At 30.0% G+C, this 23,654-nt stretch overlaps 1 protein-coding gene across 14 annotated transcripts in view; it reads left to right on the top strand.

Annotated features, from left to right (window-relative positions):
• The window catches only part of LOC143242138 (transcriptional activator Myb-like), a 43,477-nt gene extending 24,773 nt beyond the window's left edge, over positions 1–18,704 (top strand). For 4 of the 14 annotated variants that reach the window (XM_076485503.1, XM_076485454.1, XM_076485494.1 and 1 more), the window contains 15 exons: positions 737–865; positions 3,179–3,314; positions 4,075–4,147; positions 6,160–6,370; positions 6,588–6,745; positions 8,363–8,484; positions 8,701–9,099; positions 9,736–9,869; positions 10,960–11,077; positions 11,860–12,027; positions 12,605–12,730; positions 14,542–14,676; positions 15,140–15,214; positions 15,591–15,739; positions 16,796–18,704. In XM_076485503.1, the coding sequence (XP_076341618.1) occupies positions 737–865; positions 3,179–3,314; positions 4,075–4,147; positions 6,160–6,370; positions 6,588–6,745; positions 8,363–8,484; positions 8,701–9,099; positions 9,736–9,869; positions 10,960–11,077; positions 11,860–12,027; positions 12,605–12,730; positions 14,542–14,676; positions 15,140–15,214; positions 15,591–15,704 (2,098 nt within the window). In that variant the 3' untranslated portion in view covers positions 15,705–15,739; positions 16,796–18,704. The remainder of the gene's footprint in view (positions 1–736; positions 866–3,178; positions 3,315–4,074; positions 4,148–6,159; positions 6,371–6,587; positions 6,746–8,362; positions 8,485–8,700; positions 9,100–9,735; positions 9,870–10,959; positions 11,078–11,859; positions 12,028–12,604; positions 12,731–14,541; positions 14,677–15,139; positions 15,215–15,590; positions 15,740–16,795) is intronic. The other 10 variants (XM_076485517.1, XM_076485528.1, XM_076485489.1 and 7 more) reach the window with 9 other exon arrangements.
• The last annotated feature ends 4,950 nt before the right edge of the window (positions 18,705–23,654 follow it).

Genomic DNA, 23,654 nt, shown 5'->3' with positions numbered 1-23,654 from the left:
TTTAAATTTTACTTTAGAATAACATTGTATACATCTTTGATAAAAGTGTGATTAGAAATGAATTGAAATATAATCCTAAAGCCTATCATAATAAATTATTCATATTGATATCAAATGTGTGGGTAACTGTGCCTTCATCAGTGTCATGGGGACCATTAACAATGATGATTATTAGCATATGCATGTTTTGATCATAAAGAGAGCATTGCTCTGTTGACATGTAGGGCATGAAGTACAAAAGCATGTTTAATAATACAAATGATAAATGGAATAAATTAACAGTTAGTACTCAACTTAATGAGCAAGAAGTGTTGGTGAATAAAAATTAAAATTGAAACACTGTAAGATAAAGTATCTTTTTTTTTTGTCAGAACTTTTTCATTAATGAAACAGATGCCAAAAACAAAGAGGCTGCAATAAATTAATCATAAAATAATAAGTATTAGAACAATTTTGTCAGAAGATGGAAATCCAAAAGTTAATAAACCATCCTGCAATCAAGAAGCCTAATACGTCAATGTGAGAATTAGCATTCAATGACTGGAAGCTGATTTTTATTAGATGAAATTTGACTTTATTGATTGGTTACTTTATTTCTTGACTTAATCAAAAGGTGCATCTATTTATCAAGTTTTTGAGATTTCTAATTGATATTATATAAATTGTAATACCTAGCTGGTTTATCTCACAAATACATAACCAAGTTTTATTTAGTGTTTTCATGTTTTCTCTCCAGGTGGCACAATCACCTAAACCCAGCTATAAAAAAGACTAAATGGACTGATGAAGAAGAAAGCATTATATATAGTGCACACAGACAATTTGGAAACCAGTGGGCAAAAATTGCCAAATTATTACCTGGAAGGTTAGTTTATATTTTGATTGCAGTAAAAATTTTATCACCAAATATTAGTGTTGTTTATTTTTGGAATCTTGGAAAATTTATATCTTTTTATTTATTTTATCTAAAAGACTTGTGTCACAAATTTTAAGGCATAAAATACAATATTTTTATTTTGGAGGAGTTGATGTTACCATTTTGATGAGTGATGTTTCTATTTTATTTTCATTCTAACAAATGTATAGAAATTTCATGTGTGAAAATAGGCTTTATCCTTGATTGTAAACTTTCAGTTATTTAATATTCTAAAATTTATAAAATAAATATTAATAAAACTCTTTTCTTTCTTTGTTACTCTTGTCAGTTATGTTAACAGCTTTTTATAAAAACAACAACAAATGCATAGAAATGGAGTTGCTTTCAAGACACTTGTCTGGATTTCATTGTTTCAATCTTGGAATTGTTCAAACACCATAAACATACTATTTTACTTTACTTGTATCAATCAGTAAATAATCTTGTTTTTTTTTTTTGAAAACACATGTAAAATAACTCCATTAAGCATAAGAAGGTGTATCATGTCTCACACCTGAATATATTATACAAATATTTGTTCAGCTTGCATGTTTATCTTATTGTGTAGCACATTCATAATTCTCCTTAAACACAAGAAAGTGAAAACAAAATCAAAAGACTGTGGTGTTATTTATATAATCAAAACAGTTTTATGGATTATAAAGATGATTTTTTTTAACACCAAACAAACTTTCCCTTATTACTTTGCACATTTAATTGTAACTTTTTACCCATAGTGATAGGATCAGTATCTTCATTTTTTGCCAGGGTCTTCTTGACACAGTAATCTGTATTGTTGAATTGGTTTTGGATATTACAACATGGCAACATGAGCTGCTTAGTTACATATTTATCTCTTTTGCAAAGTATTGCACTATATTCTAAATAAATTAGAAATAAATATTTTGTAACTATGAAACAAAAATATCTTTACTTAAGAATATTCAAGTGATTTAAAAAAAAAAAAATTCATACAGTATCTTGTACTTAGTTCCTTATAAACAAGTTATAGATAGGCATAAACTTACATTCTTTGTTATCTAAGATGCAGGTATGTACCACACTTATCTTGCTATACTTTTCTTTTATTGCTTTCCTCCTTGAAGTAAATAAATGAAGGAAAATGTTAGATAATTTTCCCCTTCTTTTATTATTAAAACCATAATAACTTTATTATATACTAATTGCATACCCTACTTTTTGGAAGTTATTAATTGACTCATCTAACTGATTAAATGTGTCTTTAAAATAAAAAAAAATACGTTTATTAAAAAAAAATGTAAATGTAAATATCAGGTTGATATTTTCATCCTCTTCTCTGACAAATATTATTTAACAAAATAACTTATGTACATCATCAGTCTCCAGCTGCCAAACAAAAACTTCACAGTAATTGAGCTAGCCAACTCTGTGTGATGAATGATAAAATAAACATAATGAACCACCTTCATAATATGATTATGAAAGATAATTCTGAATTTTAATGTATTGGGCTTTTTAAGAACAATTACCTAATAGCTTGTAAATCATAGTTTTTGTTTGTTTGTATTATTAAAATAAGTGTGCTTACAATCACAATTAGACCAGTGCATTTATTCTTTACATAATTTTTAAAATAAGTTTTGAACGTTGAGATATTAATTTACTTGGTGGCATGTTTATTATACACTCATCTCATTGTAGGTATTTCAAATTTCATCCATTTTTGTTGTTTTTGTTTTAACATAAAAACTCACTTAATACTGCAAGTGATCAGTTGTTATATTGAGTAAAGTTCTATGTAAAACAAAGTGTTAAAAGTTTTGCTGTCAATTTTAGTTTAATAATATGAAAACATGAATTTTTCCAAATGGAGCTAACTTGACTGTGTGTTGAAGTGTATTCATTGTTTACTTTGTGTGTTTGTGCATGTATGTGAGAAGAGTGTACTTTAAATATATCTGAGTGTAAGGCATAGGTTGTGTATATGACTTTATCTCTTACTGTAACAACTTTATTTTTTTTAACCAAAATGTATCTAAAATAGCACAGACAGTTTGTTGTGATTCCATTGTTGGAATATTTCATATTTTCTTCATTTAAAACAAAAAGTGATTTTGTGTAAATAACTTAATTTGAAGTAAAGAAAATTGTTCTCTTAACTTTTCCCATTATTTCAAAACTTGTAGGAATCTAGTGTTCTTAAATTTTTCCTGTGGTAATAACAAAGAAATTCAGATTAAGCCATAATCTGTACAAATATATGTGGACATTTATTTACAGGACAGATAATGCTATAAAAAATCATTGGAATTCAACTCTTAAGAAGAAATATGAGAAATCTGAAGCTAATAAACGTGATTCTCAGTGCAGAAGGAATATCACTAATGAAGATACAAACATTCAAGATGTTCAGAAGGTAATATATTTATTCTCTCCCCAACTGAATAATGAAAAGGCAAAAATCAGGCCTTCTTAAAAATTAAAATGTTGGACACTGTTTCTATATTTTATGACTTTTATATATTAATATTAACATATTTAAAATATCATAGAATGGAACAATGCATTTATTTGTGTTTGTTAGGTTTTCATACTAGTTAATTTAAATACTGTAACTTAGTCGCATAAATTACAGAGAAGTACATTTCTGTATTGGAGAGATCTTGTTACTGTTTGATAAGTTCAGGTGTGGTAAAATTTAATGTACTCTAGCAGCCCATAAGATAATTAACTGCTCAATTGTTTGTACACCATAAACATCTTTAAAAATTCTTTTAAAGGATGGAGTGATGCTTAATTACTTTTTAAGCCTAAAATTTGTGTTTAACTTTTCCCATAAATTCCTAACTATTTAGACAGAAATTGACTGAAAATTGTATAATATTTTGCCCACTTCTTTTTCAAAAACACCTCAAATTGTTTTAGATTATTTATGCTATTTATGTTTTGCTGTCCAGTTTCCTTTTATCCATTAATTCATCATTGTTAATTTGTATTATAAATTAAAATAATTTATGAAATTGGTTCAGAGGAGTGAATATCCTGCTGTTTATTGAGTTATTAAGAAATTATTTTTCATTAATGCAGTTGGACAGTAAACAGTATATATTATTATCTTATTCACGGACATTTTATCACTGTGCAAGACTTATACTTTCTTCTTTGTTTTGAAACAGGCTTCTAAATCATCAGAATTTCAGAGTGATATACACTGTTTTCAACAATCGAACAGTTCTAACTTGCAAGGAAGTATGTTTGTTATTGTGTATGATTTCAAACTTTTTTTTATCTTCAGTAAATTGTGTTTCTTAAGTATCTTGTAAAATACTGACATAATCTGAGTCATATGAACAATAAATTTAAACAGTATGAAATTTTATTTTACAATTGCCAATAAGGGTGTTGTATTGAAGATGTTCAATTTTAAACTTGGTACCGTGTTTCTCCGAAAATAAGACAGGGCTTATATTAATTTTCACTCCAAAATATGACACTAGGGCTTATTTTCGGGGGATGTCTTATTTTGATATATTAAAAAAATGAAGTTACAAAGTAAAACTATTAAACTAACCATTTAAAATAAACTATTATTAAACTATTAAACTAACTGATTAATACTTAAACAAACTAATGAACTAACTATTAAACTAATTAATAAATTAATTTTTTTTTATTTCGTTCCTCTTCCTGCCACTCATAACTAGGGCTTATTTTAAGGGTAGTGCTTATATTAAAACTATCCCCAAAAATCACACTAGGTCTTATTTTATGGGTAGGTCTTATTATCGGAGAAACACGGTATTTTCATTTTGTCAGCTGCCTACTTGAACATTACATTTTAGCCATTGTGTTGTTTAAGACCTAGTATTGATCCATTTTAGTTACAAAGAAACTGTTTACAAAACTGAAACTGACAGGATCCATTTTCTGATTACCTGTTTTATTTTGCATTGTGAGATGATAATTGTGTGGGAAAAAAGTCTGGTCTGTTTGAACACTGTCTAACATCAAGTTTGTTTCTTATCAGGTTGTAATCTTCAAGTATTTTTTTAGTCACCAAATGTTTTTCATGAAATCGTAGTTTGATTTTTACTTCAAGCTCATCTTCTCATATTTTGAAAGTTAAGTGCATTTTCTGTTAAAGTGCAGTTAACTTCTTCTCCTCTTTTAAAACTTGCATTTACAATACAGAGATGAAAATTGAATAGAACATTAATAATTTTCAATTACTTTGTTCTAAAACTATTTTTAACAAACTTCTATAACAACTTCACTGTAGTAAGAACAGTGCTCCACATAATTTATTTTTCTGTAAGGAGTAATCACTCCCAGAATTCTGTCAGCAGGAGTAATATTGAATTTTTTTTTTACAAAGTGTGTGACAGTAACATTTTGTGATTTAAAAAAAACATAAAAAGTAACTTGACTAGTTATGAATTATTTCAAAAGATGAAATTTAGCACAGGATTAACGTAACCAATCAAATATTCAGATTTGGTTATTATAAACACAAATTATGACTTTTTTATTTTTTAAACACAAAATTGGGTTATTCACGTGTGCACCAATAGAAACTTATTTTTACCACTCTACTGAACAGATCGTGCACAGAAAGCTAAAATAATTTAAATATTAATTATTGTACTAACTTTAAAATCAGTAGGAGACATTTTGATATTTTCACAGCAGCAGTAGAACAATTTCTTACTATTTTTTAAGGCTGTAAATGGCTTAATTTTGGTTGGTAATTACCCTAGTACATCACTTGTCTAGATCATTGAGAAAAATTTTTGAAGAAACATTATCAAATTAGACAATTTTGCTGAGATTTTAATTAATTTGATCACTTGTCTTCAATTTTTAACTATGGTTTGACAGTTGTTTGTGTTTAATTCAGTGTAAAGGTGATTCACAGAAACAAAACAGAAAGCATGATACTTGTATATATAGTAAATTATGTTATTGATTGCTCATCATTTTGATCGTCCAGTTCAATAGTAGTAGAATGTTTATGTGATATTTCAAAGATTGATTCATTATGGTATTTCTAATGTTGAAATTGTATCCTCAAAGGTTTGTAAACTATGTATAACTTTATAACTTAATGCTATGATTGTGAATGTTTATTGTTCTTAGGTGTTACCAGTTCTGATGCAAATTTGCATGTCATTAATAGAGTTAAGACAGATTTGTTTTATGAATTATATTTATAATTTATTATGGTTGTGTTGATTTGTTTTTATTTCAATGTGTTATCTTAGAGTCAAGCACCAGTTACCAACCTATTTATCACCACGGAAACAACTTGGACAGAAGGGACTATTGTTCATACCCCCAACAGTCAGTTGAAAGGTGGCACTTAGAAGAATTTCAAAGCATTCAGAATTCTAATGAAAAAAGCTCTATGGAGAATCTAAAGCCAGAAGAAATTAATTCTCCAGATTATATGAGAATTTTATTTTCACCCTTGAAGTAAGTCTTGTGTATTGGCCAGTTTTGTTATTTTATTGTTGTAGTTGACATTTCTGTAATATTTTCTAATACTGGTTGAAATGATGTGTAAATCAAATATTCAGTATTTTTAGAAATGTTGATGTTGTAAATTTTTGTATTTGATATGTGTCTGTCTGTTATTCATAAGTTCATTTTAATGCCTTAGTTCACTAACAATGATCATTTGGGGCAATAGAGAGTTTGATATGGAAGGACTTGAAGATGCTGCAGGGAAGCCACCTGATGCTGGAACCTTTGATGGACTTAGTACTCTTGACCTCCTTAATGGAACCAGTGTTATACCAAGTATCACACCAACTAAATTTACAAGTCTTCAGAAAAAAGAACCTAATGGTAAGAATATAATTTTTTTTGTGTGTGTAAGTGACTGAAAATTACTACATACTGCAATTATTGTTTTATAATGATTATTTGTTTTGGTAACTTAGTTTTACAACATATCAAATACCTCATACTTAGTGCATTACTTTGTATACACAAAAATGTGTTGCTCACATTTGATATTAACGTTTCTGGTATTTTTAAACATTCAGAAGTTTATCTTTGGTTGTGAATGTGTTATTAAATAAGTTGTTTTTTTATTTATGACTGTTGTTATAAACGTTCTATACATTCAACTATTGCATTTCTAAAAAGAACAGTATAATATTTCATTTGTTTTCATGTACAGATTTTAATGTGTGATTATGATATAGGAGGGAAAAATGACTGCTCTTCATCCTGTCTTCCTGAGTCTGATTTTATATACTTAGAATACTGTGACATGAAATATATTTTTGCTGACAATAATTAATAGTTTACAACTGATTTTGTATAGTAATGGTGTCTATGTTTTTGTTTTTTATATAATTTCTGCTAACTTTTAAGTGTATGCTAGTTTTTTCCATGACCAGTTTTTCTGAACACGCACATGTATGAAAAGCCCAAAATCAAAAATAATGTTTCTTTATTAAATCAGTAACAAGACTCAAAAATTTGGGTGTTCAAAGCATTCACAAGTGGCTGATTAAAGGTGAGAATGGTAGGACTAGAGGATATAAATATAATAAATGTTTCAGGGTAGGTGTTATCTACAGCTAAAATAACCTTATTTTACACTTAGAATGTCTTGGAATCTATATATTTAAAGGAATTTAAGACAATACACAAGTATTTGAATGCTAAAGGTTGGCTTGAGTGTTTGTTCTTAATGTTTGGTTGAGAAGATGAGACAGTGTAGATGGTCTGAACAGTTTTTTTATTGGCCTTAAATTGTAAATGTGTGTAATACAATTCAGTCACTGAATTTTATCTTTTATACCTTACCAAGTTGAATTTGTGTGACTGTTTTGGAAATTGAATAGCTGATGGATTTTAGAAGTTAGTGAGTGTTTAAAAATAGATTATGGTATCAAAAAATTCCTAATGTGTGCTCTTTTTGATTTAAGACAGAATTTATATTGAGTTGTTCTTGCATAAAATCTTCTTTTTTGTAGTTAAATTTTCTTATGATGGGGGTAGGATGTGGCCTAGTGGTCAGCTTATTCATATGAATCTAGGATTTATGTTTCATGGTTCATCTGCAAAACTGTTCTTAATGCTCTTTTATGGTGACAGTGCTGTAATAACGATAGGCGAGTGTTAATCTTCACTTAGCCATGAATAGTTCAAGAGTCGTCAGTGAATGTTGTTTACTAGCTGCCTTCCTTCTAGTCTATCAGTTCAAGATAAGGGACAGTTAAGATAGCATTTTGAAAACTCTGAAATAAGTTCTAATAATTGTTCATTTCTAACAAATATTTAACAGTAATGTTTTCTGCCTTGTTATTTCTACTTATAAGAATGTTATAAGAAAATGAATACATATGAATATCGTATCAAAGTTTTTTAAGTATTGGGGAATGTGATTGTAACAAATGTTTGTCAGTAACTAAACTTTCAGTTGATAGTTGATGTATTTATTTTGCACAGAGTACAATCATAATGCAGAACTAGACCAGAATGAAATGGAAAGACTTATTACAACAGCTCTTTCTAGCACAGCTAAACAAGTTACTCCACCTATCTTGCGAAAAGGTAAAAGAAGGAAAATGGTATCCTTTAATTTATTTAAGAATTTCAGTTCAGTGCAAACAAATTTATCATGCTAAGTTATCAATTTGAATTGACATTAAAATTGCTCATATACCAATAAAAGTTGTAAAAATTTTTTTTAAAGTAATTTATTGTAAATTAGAAAGGATAAAATTGATGTGTAAACAGTGTAACAACAACTACAGTTATACCGCTACCCTTAACAAGTGATTCAGCACCATCAGTTAAACAGTCAACAAAGTATTAGCTCTTTTGTGGGGGAGTATTCTCAGTATCTGTCATCACACACAGGCTCGGAGTCAAATATATCTCAACCAACATTTGCTATGACTGTGCAACAGTCACACTTAGGGGAATCTTCTACAGCAGGACCAACTTTACCAGACTGGAGCATTTCTTCTGGGGCTGTGTCTTCCTCTTTGATCAATGCTAAACCACCTTCACTGGGCTTCCAGGCCATCTTCTCATCAGAAATGTATGAAAGGGCCTCTTCACAATTTTCAGTGGGCAACCAGACAGTATCCCCTTCTTTTCCAACTACCATGTCAACTGCTATGATCAATACACCAGCTGAGGAAACTCCCATCAAACAGCTTCCTTTCTCACCATCCCAGGTTTGTGAATGTGAAAAATATGAGTATAAAATTGTAAGGAGAAACACTATTGGTATGGACAAACTTCATAAGGTGGTAGCTATAATTATATTAACAATGACCTTTTATTTTAACCTGGTAGGATTAGTTTACATCATTATCATAAAAACTGATTTTATTGATGGTCATTTATGAGATTTTTTTTAATTGCAAGACACTGTGCAGGTTTTTGTAGGGTTGTTTGATCAAAATGTTATGTAATTGTTTGCTTTATATTTAGTTATTACTAAGCACTTTTAATTGTTACAAGATTTCATTTAGTATGAAAAGGTGTTGGGATGTAGCAATATTCCCACATTATTAGTAAACTTTACAGTTAAATACCAAATACTTCTAGCCTAAATGTACAAAATTAAGTAATAATACATATATATATAAATACTTTTTTTTCAGTTAAAATAATTGAATTCTGCACACTGGTAAAGCTTCCACTTAATTTGTATTTTTAAAACTTACCTTAAGGTTAGTTTCCAGTAAATGTTTTAAACAAAACTACACCTACAACCCATACTTCACATATAAAATTCCTTAGTTATGGAACATAGTGTTAGTGGAATATTGAAGTAAAATGAGTATAACTGATCTATTGAACTCTAGAATTTTGTTCAGTTCTTGAACAGTCCCAACCTTGGTGCAAATCTGACATCTACACCACTTGGCAACAAATCTTTTCATGTGGCACTTATACAAGACTGTCTTCTTTCTCAGGCTCCTGAAGAACAAGCAGGGAGGTAAAAAATCTATTTGTTCTATAATATTTATTTTATTTACCCAGAAAACCACTTCATGCTGTGTGATGTCTGTTGCAAATTAGCTGTTGCTAAAAGTTTGTACAACTAAGTGTGATCAAAATCTGGCTTAATATGAATTATCACAACATGAGTGTTTGTGATTGAAGATCCAGTGCAAATAGCAATAATTCTTAGCACCTTTTTTTGGTGTTTTTAATTTATTGCATGTTTTATCTGTGAGTGTGAATTAAAGATTTTTGCCATTTTAAAGAGTTAAAGTCATAGACAATTTATAAAACAGCCATTTACAAAGTTTCTAATTTAGTTTTAGTACTTATAAATACTTAAAAGCTGTTAGAACCACATTTCGCTTGTAATATTGGGAGTTATTTAAATGTAAGTTGATTTTGTTCATTCTCTTTACTTGTAAAGTATTACTTAAATTCATTCAATAAAATAATAATTTTAACTTACTGTAAGGCCAAATTGATTTTTCTAAGATTATTTTATTCATTCCAGAAATTATGTATGACAATTGTTGTTGAATGTCTTGCCTTTTTTTATGTCATTATATTTTTCCCTACATCATTCTTTTGTAAAATTATGAGGGTCACCCAAATCACAAAGCTTTCAGTTGGTGGATATGGTATGGCATCTTATTTTTCATAGATGTGTTTTAATGACTATCACGAGTGTGCAGTAATTAAAAAAGATAAAACATATTTGCTGCACTAAACTTAAAAGGTAAAATATACAAATCATAGTTCATAAGTTTTAAATCTTTAGAAAAGAAAATAATTAAATATTTAGTGAAAAATATCTTAGTATCATTCTTGTAAGCTTTTTTTTATTTCATTTTCTTTAATCAAATGCTTTAATAGGATCTTTAATTTTGTCAATGTAGAATATTGTTAAACTGATGAAAATAGTTATAGTTATTAGGGCGACAGTGTTAAATTAATTGTATTGTCTTGTGTTGTGACTGATGTTAGTTTAGAGCCTCTTGCATATGTACTCATGTAATGTTGTGAGTTTTATTTAATCAAAGCTAGAAATACTTGTTTTAAAAATTCTCTTACGTTCTTTATAGCAGTCTTCAAACTCCCAAGATGAGCCGATCATTAACAGAATCTAACCCTCATACTCCAACCCCTTTTAAAGATGCTTTAGCAGAGATAGAAAAGAAAAGCGGCCCTCTGAAGCACACAGTATGTTACTGAATATTTTTGTAAATTCTATGAATTTAGTCTATTTTGGAAGAAACATCTGATACTAGTTGTATAATTAAGTAATATTGTCAGTGCTGTTATTGGTTTCTAGTGTAAGTTTTTTTTTAGATAAAAAGTTTTATGCATTGCATCAAATTTATATAATTTATTTACTGCCAAGGGTTATTAGGTAAATCATTAAAGCAATTCCACTGTGAGTAGAATCTTACAACCAGATATTCTAATACATATAATTTTTTCCAGTTTATTTCTCCTGACTTTCAATTAATATTGTCATTTATAGATTGTGGGTGTGATGAAATTATTTAATTACTTTTGTATGAAAAAAGCAGTTTTAAGTTGTTTACTGTTTTTTTGCTAAGTGTCTTATTTTCTGAGAAGGTTTTTGTGTAACAATAATTTTCAGTTCACCTTATTTTGACACTTTTATAATAAATATTTTTATTTACTTTTGGTATTACTGTGTTTAAATGCAATTGTACTTAGGTATTTGCTTTAAAAATGATTGTTGGTTTTGAACAGAATCTTTCATGAAAGAAATCTGATTCAGTTAATGCACAGTTAAAGATTTTACTCTTTAGTTCATTGATTGTGAGTAGCAAACATTTGAAACCATTGAAAAATCAATGAAAATATCTGTACATGTGTTTAGAGTATAAATTAAAGTAGGTTGATATGCGTTCTTTGTACCTTGTTAGCTTGGTTTGTAGAGTAGAGTGAAAAACAGTTTATTCTCATCTTTTATATGTTATGTTTTTTAGCCTCATTCACCATCTCAGCAGCTTGAAGATATCCATGAACTGATCAAGCAAGAATCATTTACTGTCAACACCAAGTCCAATTATGATGAGATGTCAGTAATACCTTTTTCTTGTTACTCACTTCACGACAGTGGCTATAGTACTGTTAAAAGGAAAGGAAATAAAGAGGTTAGTGGGTAGTTTTGTTTCATTGAAGAATGTTTTTATTAAAAGTAAAGTACTCATCCAGGTAATACACTGATATTTCAGTTGTTTTCTTAACTTCAGAGAATTGTGTAGATGTAATTTAATATGATTTATCTTGGTCTGTAAAAAGCAATGCCTACATTCAGGCAAATGTATACTTGGCTGTAACTTAAGTGAGTTAGATGTCTAAGGATGCTCTAGATAAAAGTGGTAAAAACATTTCCAAGTGATATGATATTCATTTAATTCATCTCAGTACTCTGGTTTTTTCAACCAGAATTAAAAAAAAAAAGTCTTCAAAGGTTTTCTTAAGTGACCGTACATACACTGTATGATTCTTCATTATTGTACTTTGTATCAATTAAGCTTTTTTTTGTCCTTGTTGTTCATTTAAGTGCATATTTCAAAACAGGATAATCATTTTTATACAGTTGTTTCAAACAGTTTAGGAGTCCTTAACAATATATTTAGGGTTATTAAAAAAATTGCTCATATTGTAAGCTTTAGTTACTTGTTGATTAAAACAGTAATCGCTAATTATGGGCATTTTGTTTTCTAGAACTTTATTCCGAACAAGAAGGTTCGCAAAGCCCTTCATTCCACATGGTCCATTCCAGGAGAAGTTACAGTTCCTGGACTGGGAGTTAGTGTGAATGAGTCTTTTCCTATTAACCCAGAAACGCCAGTAAGTGTTTCATCACTTGTTTGTTTGATTTCTGATCAAGTCAGTTGTTTATCATATCTTGTGCACATCTAGAAACAAGGTTAACATATCTTTTCAAAGTAAAGAACATGAAATTATTAAAATCACATCTTTTGAGGTTGACTTTATCATTGTAGTTTATGTCAAGATTTCCACTTTTTATAATTATGTTATAAAGGAGTTCCTGCGTGTCCTACCAAAAAATATTTTTCATATCCAGTTCTCTTCCTTTTAAAACTATTCACATTAAAAACTATCTGGCATCTCTCAGACTTAGTTGGTGCTGAAGAGGCTAAAATCCCAGTTAGAAAGCATTTCTCTCATGATATTGTACATGAAAACTTTGTCCCCTAATTAATGTTCAAAGTATAGTATTTCTACATCATTTATAATATAAACATTTATAAATACAACATTTTAAAGATAGAAAGGAAACAAACCCATAGCTGCACCACTAGATACATTCAACATTTGTTTTTGGAGATATTGAATTTTTCTGTCCTTCTAGAGCTTTCCAAAGATGAAGGTCCTAAATAACAATATTTACTGTATAACTGTTGAGAAAAATCTTCCTTTCCAACATTCTTAAACTTTTAGTCCCACTAGATAAAACTTATATTGCTTATCCAACTTACTGTTGTTTTTTCCATTTTTCATTTTACTATTTGTTCAAGTATTTCATGTTTTGGAACTTAGTTCTTCAACCTATTTAGTGTATAATGCACTAATTTTTATACTTTTTTCTCTGTTTGTTTAATTCTAGTTTTAATACCATAAGTGATATATAGTTTCTGTTTTAAAAATGTAGTTATAAATTCAATACATTTGAAATAATGAATTCAGTGCATTCTTAGAAGGAATTTATATTGCTTTATATTCATAATTTGTTCAAAGTGAATACCTACTTGTTAAATGGAAAGTTCTGTTTTTTAGATGTGATATTGTAAAAACAACTTATTTGGGCTGTGGAATAAAGGGGGCTTCAAAGGAAAATATATTTATCTGTACTGTATAGAAGAGACTTTCTCAGAAGAGATTAAACATCTTAAGCTGCTGTGAAGTGAATCTCAGTTTCTGTACTTGATTCTTAACTGGTTGTTCTACATCACTATTAAAAAGATTTTTGCTCACAGCCAGCCTGCTGGCTCTAAATAATATGCCTTAGTTATAAACTTTAAAGAGACACTTAAAGCTCCAACATGTATTGCAAATTTGGTAAAACATTAATCCTTTCTTAAAAAATTGGCTCTATGAAAACTAAAAAGATTACTAGTCATAATTTCATAGTAGCTTGTGCTGCTCTTTTACCAACAAATAATGGGATTGATCACACATCATAATGCCCTTGCAGCTAAAAGGGTAAGTATGTTTGGTGTGACAGGGATTCAAACTTGCAACCCTCAGATTATGAGAGAAGCACCCTAATCACCTAGCCAGGAAGCAATGTAATTAAGAAAGTGAATAATTTTTATATAAACTTTAAACAATTATAAATGATTAAAGAAATATATTTATAGCATGTATGCTATACATACACATAACATTTTCTTAGAAACTTCATTGGAATATAAGTATCTACAGAACTTAGATAATTATTAGCTTAGTATTTTAGGCAACAGAAACAAGAACATATTGGAAAACAAAACGTTTTTTGTTTGTATTTTTCGATCGTGTTCATATGTAAGAGTTTCTCTGAAATATTTAAAAAATGAATACATTTAAAATTTGTTTGAATGTTAAAGAAATTTTTGAAATAATTTGGTAAATTAATGTTCAATGCTTGCTTTAACTAGAGCAAATCCCTGATGGGTGACTCTTCAGTTCTATTCTCTCCACCATCTATAATTAAGGAAACCTTACCAGAAGAAAGTGAGACTTTTAATAATGCTTTTGTTGCACCTTCAAGCTCAGCTATTCCAAAACAGAAGGTAAACCTGTTATTTTATTGTCTAAGATTAGTCATTAGTTTAAAGAACTCAGATGGGTAATATACTACAAGAGACTACTGTATAAAGTGCTTGCTTATTTTATAGATGTATGCTTGTTTACTGTTGCCTTAGAGCAGTCGTGATCAATTAAAAATTATTTTTCTACTCTATGATTTATAAACAATTTGTGGAAATATCATAACTTTAGTATCAGTTGATTAACTGCAAATCGTGGTAGTCTAGAAAACTATATTGTAGTACTCTTTGTGTAACATGAGCAGAATGCTTTTAGTATGATTCATATTTACACAAAGAAGTATCAAAACATCATAACACATGGCTATTGCTTAGGGCTGTTATTAAAAAAAATCTTTTATTTTTTAACTCCACTTGATCTTGCAACTTTCCATTGCATCTTGCACTGCATGCTTTCCTAAATGCACTTTTGATTCCTTTCTTATAGTGCAAGCTTCACTACTCTCGAGTAGCACAACGCACAAACTTCGAGGAAACTCCTCATAAAAAATCTTTACTGAAGGTTAGTTTGTAGTGACTGCAGTTTTCTGCTTATTACTAATATTTTATAATTATTTATTTATATGTTTTTACATTTGTGTTGTGTCTTCTTCATAAGTATTTTATCAAAATATTTACCCACTTGTCTCTTACATATAAGAAATTTTAATATTACATTTTTTTTTGTTAGATTCAAAAACGCTACTAAAGTGGTTGACAAATTTGTCATTATAGTACCATGAAATGGTTGCTTTCATTTTTTTTAAATATTTTTTCATCTTGCTTCTTACACCAATGAATTTTTATGAAGTAGGAATAGTTTCAATTCTTCTAAAAATCTGTAAATTAAAATGTAAAACTCACGTTGACAGTAACACCTTTCCTGCTCATTTTTTTAGCTTGATATAAGGTGGGAAATGGTGGCTTGTGGCAAGACAAAGGACCAAATAGAGTTGACTGAGCAAGCCCGTCGTTTGATGGGCAACTTACGGCCTCGAGCACTCGACCTGTAAATCCAGGTTGTTTCACATTGTGAGCTCTAATGGCGGTAAGGAGTGTCTATATATTTGTATCATCATATGCATTAGAAGGTCCTTTTTTTATGACAATAATACTACAGAATTCACTGCTAAATATACTTATGGTTCAAAACCAAATTTCCTTAAAATTAACTTCTTTTTTACCAAAAGCTGCATTGTACTCAGTAGTTAGTTTGTTACCATCATGTTAAAAATGTATTCAATTCATAATTAAATACTTTCCAAGGGTAATTTTGGGCATTTGCATCACTTTCCTTTTAAAAATGTTTTGGTTTCAATTTTAAGGATGTTAAACTGCATCAAAACTTTAATTTCTAGGTGGCAGTATTTATTGTAAATTGTGAAAACGTGAGACAAAACTTAATGTTTATCACGTGAACACATTTTTCATATAAAATTTAATTTAATAAAAAGAAAAAAAATAGTAGCTCTGATACTGCTAACTGATATTTAGGCTATAGTAGGAATAAACTAGATGAGATTTATTACTTTGTCTGTCATCTGGATGTTGTTGCTTCCTAGCATTGAGCCTCATTAATTCTGGGTTCATTTCCTTTTAACCTTTCCTAAACCTTATCAGTACTTACTGCACAAATGCTTGTTTTTCAAGAATGATAAATGTTTACTCCTACTGTTTGCTAGCTTGTTATCAATATTTTACTCTTTCATGCTCTGAAATTATCACATATGAGGTTTGATTATGTGGTAGTTTATGTGTCACTTACTATCTCTCTCTCTCTCTCTCTACATTATATTTTATTGTTGTTATCAAGTTAAGAATGGTATGTTTGAGTAATTTTACGTAACATTATATCATAGACTGTCAGAAACTATTGTGAAATTAAAATACAGATTATTGTATTAGGTGTAAATCTTGAGAATAGCAGTTAAAGAATAGGTAATTACTTATTGAAAAGTTGTTAGATAACAGGGTACATAAATTTTTGCAAGTTAGTTGAGTGCATCACACTACAGCATAAAATTAACTTCTGTATTAAATGTAAGAGTGTTGATAGTTACTTGTTAAAGGATATTTTTGCATTATGTTACTTCTACTTTTACAGGCTACACTACTTCAGTGGTAACAGCAGATATCCAACTGTAGTTGGCAGTGGAATCGGACTCAAATTTTATTTTGACACGTCTGATATCTTAATGGATTACTTGAATAAAATTACTTTTGTGTGGAATAGTTAACAAATTAATATTTCTTGTTGCAGCTTATGGCATTTGTAGTGCAGAAGTGAGCTAGTTGTTCATAATTTTAGCGTAAAGGAGCAATGATATTAGTTGCTTATACTACCATTAGGTGTCAGTATGTGTAAATATTAACCTTTATGATTCACTAATGATAAAAACAAGAAATATATATATTCTAAATATTGGAAAAAAAACAAAAAAAAAACACTTATTTACTACAAATGTAAACAAAATTTTAGTTTCAATATGTGACAAGTGTTATTTATTTTTTTTAAATTATCCACTTGAGTCCTCATAAAAAAAGTGAGTATTGTCTACTTTAGGATAGCTGTGATTTGTTTTGTTGAACTTGAAATATTTTGTTTCTCCCAGGTGATATTTTGAACTTTTAAAAATCTGAATTCATTGAAATTGGAGTTTCAAAATATAAGAACACCTTCAGGATTTTCCTATCATACTTTCTACAAGACTTTTTGTTCTGTTATTATGATTAGGTCTTATACAAAACATGATAAAGAGAACTTGTATAGTCTTTATATATATATATATATATATATATATAGGTGTATTGGTTTCACATTTTACAAATTGAGAGAATAACAGCAACTCGTATACCAATAAGTGACTAGGTTTGGAACTCTCTGTATCATAAATTTCTTCCAAAGTTATAGACTGTATTTCCACTTTTCAATTACAAGTCATTTTAGTGACACAGAATAACTCTATGTTTATTTTAATGGATTTATAGATTACTTTTGAGTTGTTGTAAAAACTATGATATTGTTCATAAAATCATGTTCACTCTGTTAAAATTACAAAACTGCAGTTTCAAAGTGACATGATTTTAACAGTTAAAGATTATACAACTTTTCAGAGAAGATTTGTTTGAAGGATATAGGGATGAAATCTTCAGTTTCTTTGACAACTTTTCATATGCTTTTATAACTTCTTATATAAAACCTTATTTTTTTAACAAAGGGGCAAATAGAAAATGTGCTGAAAATTGAATCTTTTCTAGCGAAGTTTCAAGAATGACTAGTGGATGAAAATATTTTTTACTACTGTTGGTTATTTTCTGACTTCAGAATATTAAAAGAACGATGCTAGTGTTTGTGCAGAAAGTTATTATTTAAAGAAATGTATATGATTGTAAATAGAACCAAAAAAATCTAATGAGAATGTGAGTTTTTTTATTACTTTAAAAAATGAACAAAAACCTAAAATGTTAGCACTTCTAGTTACTTAAGTTGTAAGGAATTTAAAATTCTTAATGTTGTAAGTGTTTCACTTGTTTTACCTTTCTTACTATTTCTTAAGTTAAATGTAGCTGTTAATTAAGTGTAAGTGGCTTATTTTGTTTATTTTTATATTTTTTATTAAATAAAATATAGGTTTTACTTTCTCATTGTTAATGGAATAAATGGAACCAAGCATGGATATTTACAAAAAAACAAACAAACTGGGAAACTTTTTTTATATATATATATAAAAATGTAAAACACATTATATAATTTTGATCTGTACCTGAAATTAGTTTTTTTAAAAGAGTTGTAGTCATCCGTCATGTGGATTGGTCTGTGTGTTGGACTATTTGTAAAAGTATATTTTAGCTAGTTGTGTGGTCCCTGTGATAACAGTTTAACCAGTTTTAAGTTTTATTTACTATGGGCTTTTATAATCGGATTCTATAAGTCGTGAATGATTGTACCTCATATATAAAGTTTTGTAAGTGATAAAATTGGCTAGCACCTTAACAATAAAGTCTTGAAAGAACTACATTTTGTAAGCATTTTTTTAACATATTTAAATAGACACACGATATAAATGTTAAGAAAAAAGAAATGAAACAGACAGCACTTGGATAATTAAGCAAGTGTGGAGTTTACCACCAGTGATACAGACTCTGTTGAAGGTTTTATAGATACACCCAACTACAATCAAGAAAAATAGCCTATAAAAGAAAGAAATCCAGGAGGAGAGACATCCCATGTTACAGTGCTTTTCAGCCAGCCTGTAACAGTTCAGTTATGGATCTTGATTGAAACCTTTGAGCAATAGACTAACATTTGCAGCATTTATTGCATTTTATTACTGATCACACTGAATTTTTCAGTTGAAAAAAATTAAGTTATATAGATTCAAAAATATACCATGTCACGCCTTTTAGTTCTTAAATGCAAAGAATGCAGAATGAATTACACCACCACAGGTAGTGAACTACAAATTTTAGCAATATAAGTCTTAAACTAGCTGTTGACCCACCCTAGAGTTCAAATCCCTGTTATACAAAGCATGTTTACCCTTTCAGCTGTGGGGTATTATAATGTTACAGGCAATTCCACTATTTGTTGGTAAAAGAGTAGCTCAAGAGTTGGCAGTGGGTGGTGATGACTAGCTGCCTTTTCTCGAGTCTTACACTGCTAAATTAGTGACTGCTAAACCAAACTTAAGAACTAAAGCCTAAAAAAAATTAAATCTTTCTTTATATCAGAAATCGAAAGAGAGATAGTTAGGAAAGCCCCATTAATGTTTTACTTTTTTTCTCTTGTTCGTCTTGGTGTGGCCAGTTGATTAGGGCAATCAACTCGTAATTTGCGGGTTCAAATCCCTGCCCCACCAAACATGCTTGTCTTTTCAGCCATGGAATGTTATAATACAATGGTCTCTCACACTATTTGTTTGTAAAAGAATATCTCAAGAGTTGGTAGGGGTTGTTGACAAGCTTCCTCCCATCTTGCCTAGTACTATTAAATTTGGGACGGCTATGCAGATAATCCTTGTGTAGCTTTGCGCAAAACTCATAATCAGACCTTTTCCTTATTACAATTATTATTAGTTACGTGACAAATCTTTAAAATTTAGTAGACTGTGTAATGCACAATGAGATAGTAAAATGCATGAATTGTGTCTGGAGATTTTGTTGTTTTTTTTCGTGGTAGGGCTCTTGATGGAAGGCGGAAAACCGAAACATTTGAGTGTTTTAGTAACTAACCAAATCTTTCGTGATTTGTGGGATGGTTTAATAATGGTTGTCTTAACATTAAGTCAACTGAACTGTGTGAGGAATTAGAAGTTTTGCAGTGAAGAAATATCTGTCATGAATAACTCGTAAGGTTCGCATTAATTTTTAAATGTATATACAAACACGAAGACTTACACTTAGCACTAGCTTACGTTAAGAAGGTAGTTTTAAAGAGAGTAACTTTGACGACGCAAATTGCTTTATTTCGTTATATTGGTATCAAATGCTGAATACTTCAGAGAATATACAGTATCTCTTTGATCCTATAATTATGTATTGTTCAAAATGTTTGATTCAGATATTCGCTACTTTATGTCTAACTACGCCAAGCGTATTAAATTTTTAGCTGATAGGCTAAAGGAACTAGTCAACAACACCAACCACCAATTCTTGGATTACTTTTACAATTTTACTGTCTTACATAACAAAAGTATAGAACACGATTGTGTGGCAACAGGTCGTAACTACGGGCCCTCAGATTCGTAGTTTGGCATGATAAATATTTTTTTTAAATAAAAGTTTAAATTGAAACTCGCTTGATTAAACCAGTTTAAATCTAGAAGAATAGACTAAAGGCATTTCTTTTTACTTTGAATCCCCCGCTAGTACAGCGGTAAGTCTACGGATTTACAACGCTAAAATCAGGGGTTCCATTCCCATCGGTGGACTCAGCAGATAGCCTGATGTGACTTTGCTATAAGAAAACACACACACGCTTTTAACTTGACATGGCTCCACTCATGGAAATGTTCCGATTTACTGATAGGTAAAAGTAACTTACCCAATTCTCACCTTTTTATTAAGGAAAAACAAACACACTTAATATCCTCTTATATAGTTTAGTACAATTAAACCAAATGAAAAAAAATAGGATACACAATTTTGCCACTGTTCGTTTGTTTTAACGCCTTTGAAACATTAAAAGTAGCACAATGAAAATTTTTATGTCCAATAATATGTCTCACCTCACAATCTTAGAATGCATAATCCTACAGGAGGAATGTGTAACTACAAAGAATGTGTTATACCAAGTTACGTACATGGCAATCACTGTTAGAAAGATTATGAAACGTTCGTACTTCCAAGTTATCATTAATTTTTGTGGGTTAATGATTCTGTCCTTACAAGGGCTCCCGGTTGCGAACCAGAACCTTGGTGTGAAAGCTGACCTTGAAATGTTATCCAGACATCTAAAAAATTATATCTACATGTGCATCCTACATCTGGTTGGCCGTCACTTTACTGTGCCTCACTTACGTCGCGAGAAGTTCATAAACTTTGGTCTTATTGTATTTGATAATGTGAAACATATTTTAAGGCAAATGTATTTTGGATACATTATTACTGACGTTTTAGTTGGTATTTTTGTCGTATCTTGTTAACGTTCTCACGGTGTTTGTTGTAAATGAAACGTATCAACATCTCGTCAAAAAACTACTCAGATTAAAACATTTAAACTTTTGTTAAGGGAAGATAAACACTACTTTTGAAAGAAGGCACAAGAAATGTTATCTAAGGGGAAACTTCTGGAATATTTACAAATACTTAATAAATAAAACTAGTAAAGGAAGCATCAGCAAAAAGGGACAACGCTTAAGCCGATGTTTTATTTAAAAACGTGCTATCGTACAATAATTCTGAGCTTTAAAATACGATGGATTTGATCAATTTTTAAATTATCTGTGCAATTTATCAGTTACATCTCAATGAAACAATTACCCTTGAAATAGCAGTCAGTAAGTAACTATTTTATATCTCGCTGTAAAGATAGTTTATCTTGTTTATGATAGCGTCCAGAGCTGGGTGACTTTGTTATTATAATTTTTTATAGTTATCATGAAGATGACCGACGGTGTCAAGTGATATTTTGTTCAAGGATTTTTTCTTTCCCAAACAAGGCAGGGAGGGTACCCTGAAATACGGTACATTTTCCACTATATACAATTTTGATTTTGAGTCCAAGGACGAATATTTGATTAGTTAATCTAATATCTAATGGAGTCATTAGGGATTCAAAGACAAATACTTGATCATATAAATTAGTATCTAATAAGGTCAATATGGATTCAAAGACGTATACTTGATCAGATAAATTAGTATCTAATGAGGTCAATAGGGATTCAAATATGAATACTTGATCAATTAATTCAGTATCTAATGAGGTCATTAGTGATTCAAAGACGAATACTCGATCAGATAAATTAGCATCTAATGAGGTCAATAGGGATTTATAGACAAATACTTGATCAGATAAATTAGTATCTAATAAGGTCAATAGGGATTTAAAAACCAATACTTGATTAGATAAATTAGTATCTAATGAGGTCATTAGTGATTCAAAGACGAATACCACTATGTAACATTAACTATGTTCCTGGATAGTATGTCTTATTTCTTAATTGCTTATGTTGTAAAATTACAGAAAATGGCCATTATTCCCTTAAAACTTTGCTTTTGTGACCTGGATAATGAAATTTAGAAATTAACCTATTTTCTACGTAAAAACGGACAAATCTGCACATTTTCATTTACATAAGATCTAAGTAAGACAACATATGAATGAAGATTTACATGTATTTATAATAAAGTTGTACAAAAGTGTTTAGAAGTGAGTAATTTTTCGAGATTTGCGACTTTAATGTAAATCACTTTCACGTGTCAGCCCCCAAATATAGTCTCACATCATGTTTTCGTTATACGATCCCAGGTCAGAAAAGAAAAGTTTGAAGATAAAAATAGGTGTTTTCCATATACTTTAGGTATAAGCAATTGGGAAATAAAATTTTCTGCCCAGGAACAAGAAAAAGTAAAAATGTTGTTACATGGTGTACTTGATCAGATAAAGTAGTATCTAATGAGGTCATTAGTGATTCAATAACATAATAAAGAAGTAAAGGGAACATTATACAACATATTATTTATACTGTTTTTAATTCCTTAATGAGTGTTATCAGCTAGAATAGATAAAACGAAGAATACGGTTTATGGTATGATGAAATACAAAGCTCTATTAATTATGTCAACACAGCCCTTTTGATGATAACCGTTTTTCCAAAACTGTCTCTTCTTGAGTACAAGTGTTTGTGTGTGTGTTTTTCTTATAGCAAAGCCACATCGGGCTATCTGCTCAAGCCCACCGAGGGGAATCGAACCCCTGATTTTAGCGTTGTAAATCCGGAGACATGCCGCTGTACTAGCGGGGGGCTCTTGAGTACAAAGCTACACAAATGAGCAGCACTGTGGTTTGTTTTGTTTTTTGAATATGGCGCACAGCTACTGGAGGGCTATCTGCGCTAACCGTCCCTAATTTAGCAGTGTAAGACTAGAGTGGATAAGCACCTAGTCATCACCACCCACCTCCAACTCTTGGGCTACTCTTTTACCAACGAATAGTGGGATTGACCGTCACATTATACATCCCCACGGCTGAAAAGGTGAGCATATGTGGTGCGACGGAGATTCGAACCCGTGATCCTCAGATTACGAGTCGAGTGCCTTAAACACCTGGCCATGCAGGGCCCCACGAAACAAATTTGCTACGTTTTGCTCAGAATACATACGAGGCCTGTATTCAACATATAAAATTACTGTAATAATTATGTTCAGATAATTTTCCGTAATTTAGGGAACATATTTTGTAGAATAATCGTATGCTTAGCACATATTTTTAGTTTCGTTTGTAAGCAGTAGCAGTACGACAG

Source organism: Tachypleus tridentatus, chromosome 2 (genome assembly GCF_004210375.1).
Source record: "Tachypleus tridentatus isolate NWPU-2018 chromosome 2, ASM421037v1, whole genome shotgun sequence".
In the NCBI taxonomy this organism is placed as follows: domain Eukaryota; kingdom Metazoa; phylum Arthropoda; class Merostomata; order Xiphosura; family Limulidae; genus Tachypleus; species Tachypleus tridentatus.
This window is presented reverse-complemented; position numbering and strand designations above follow the sequence as displayed.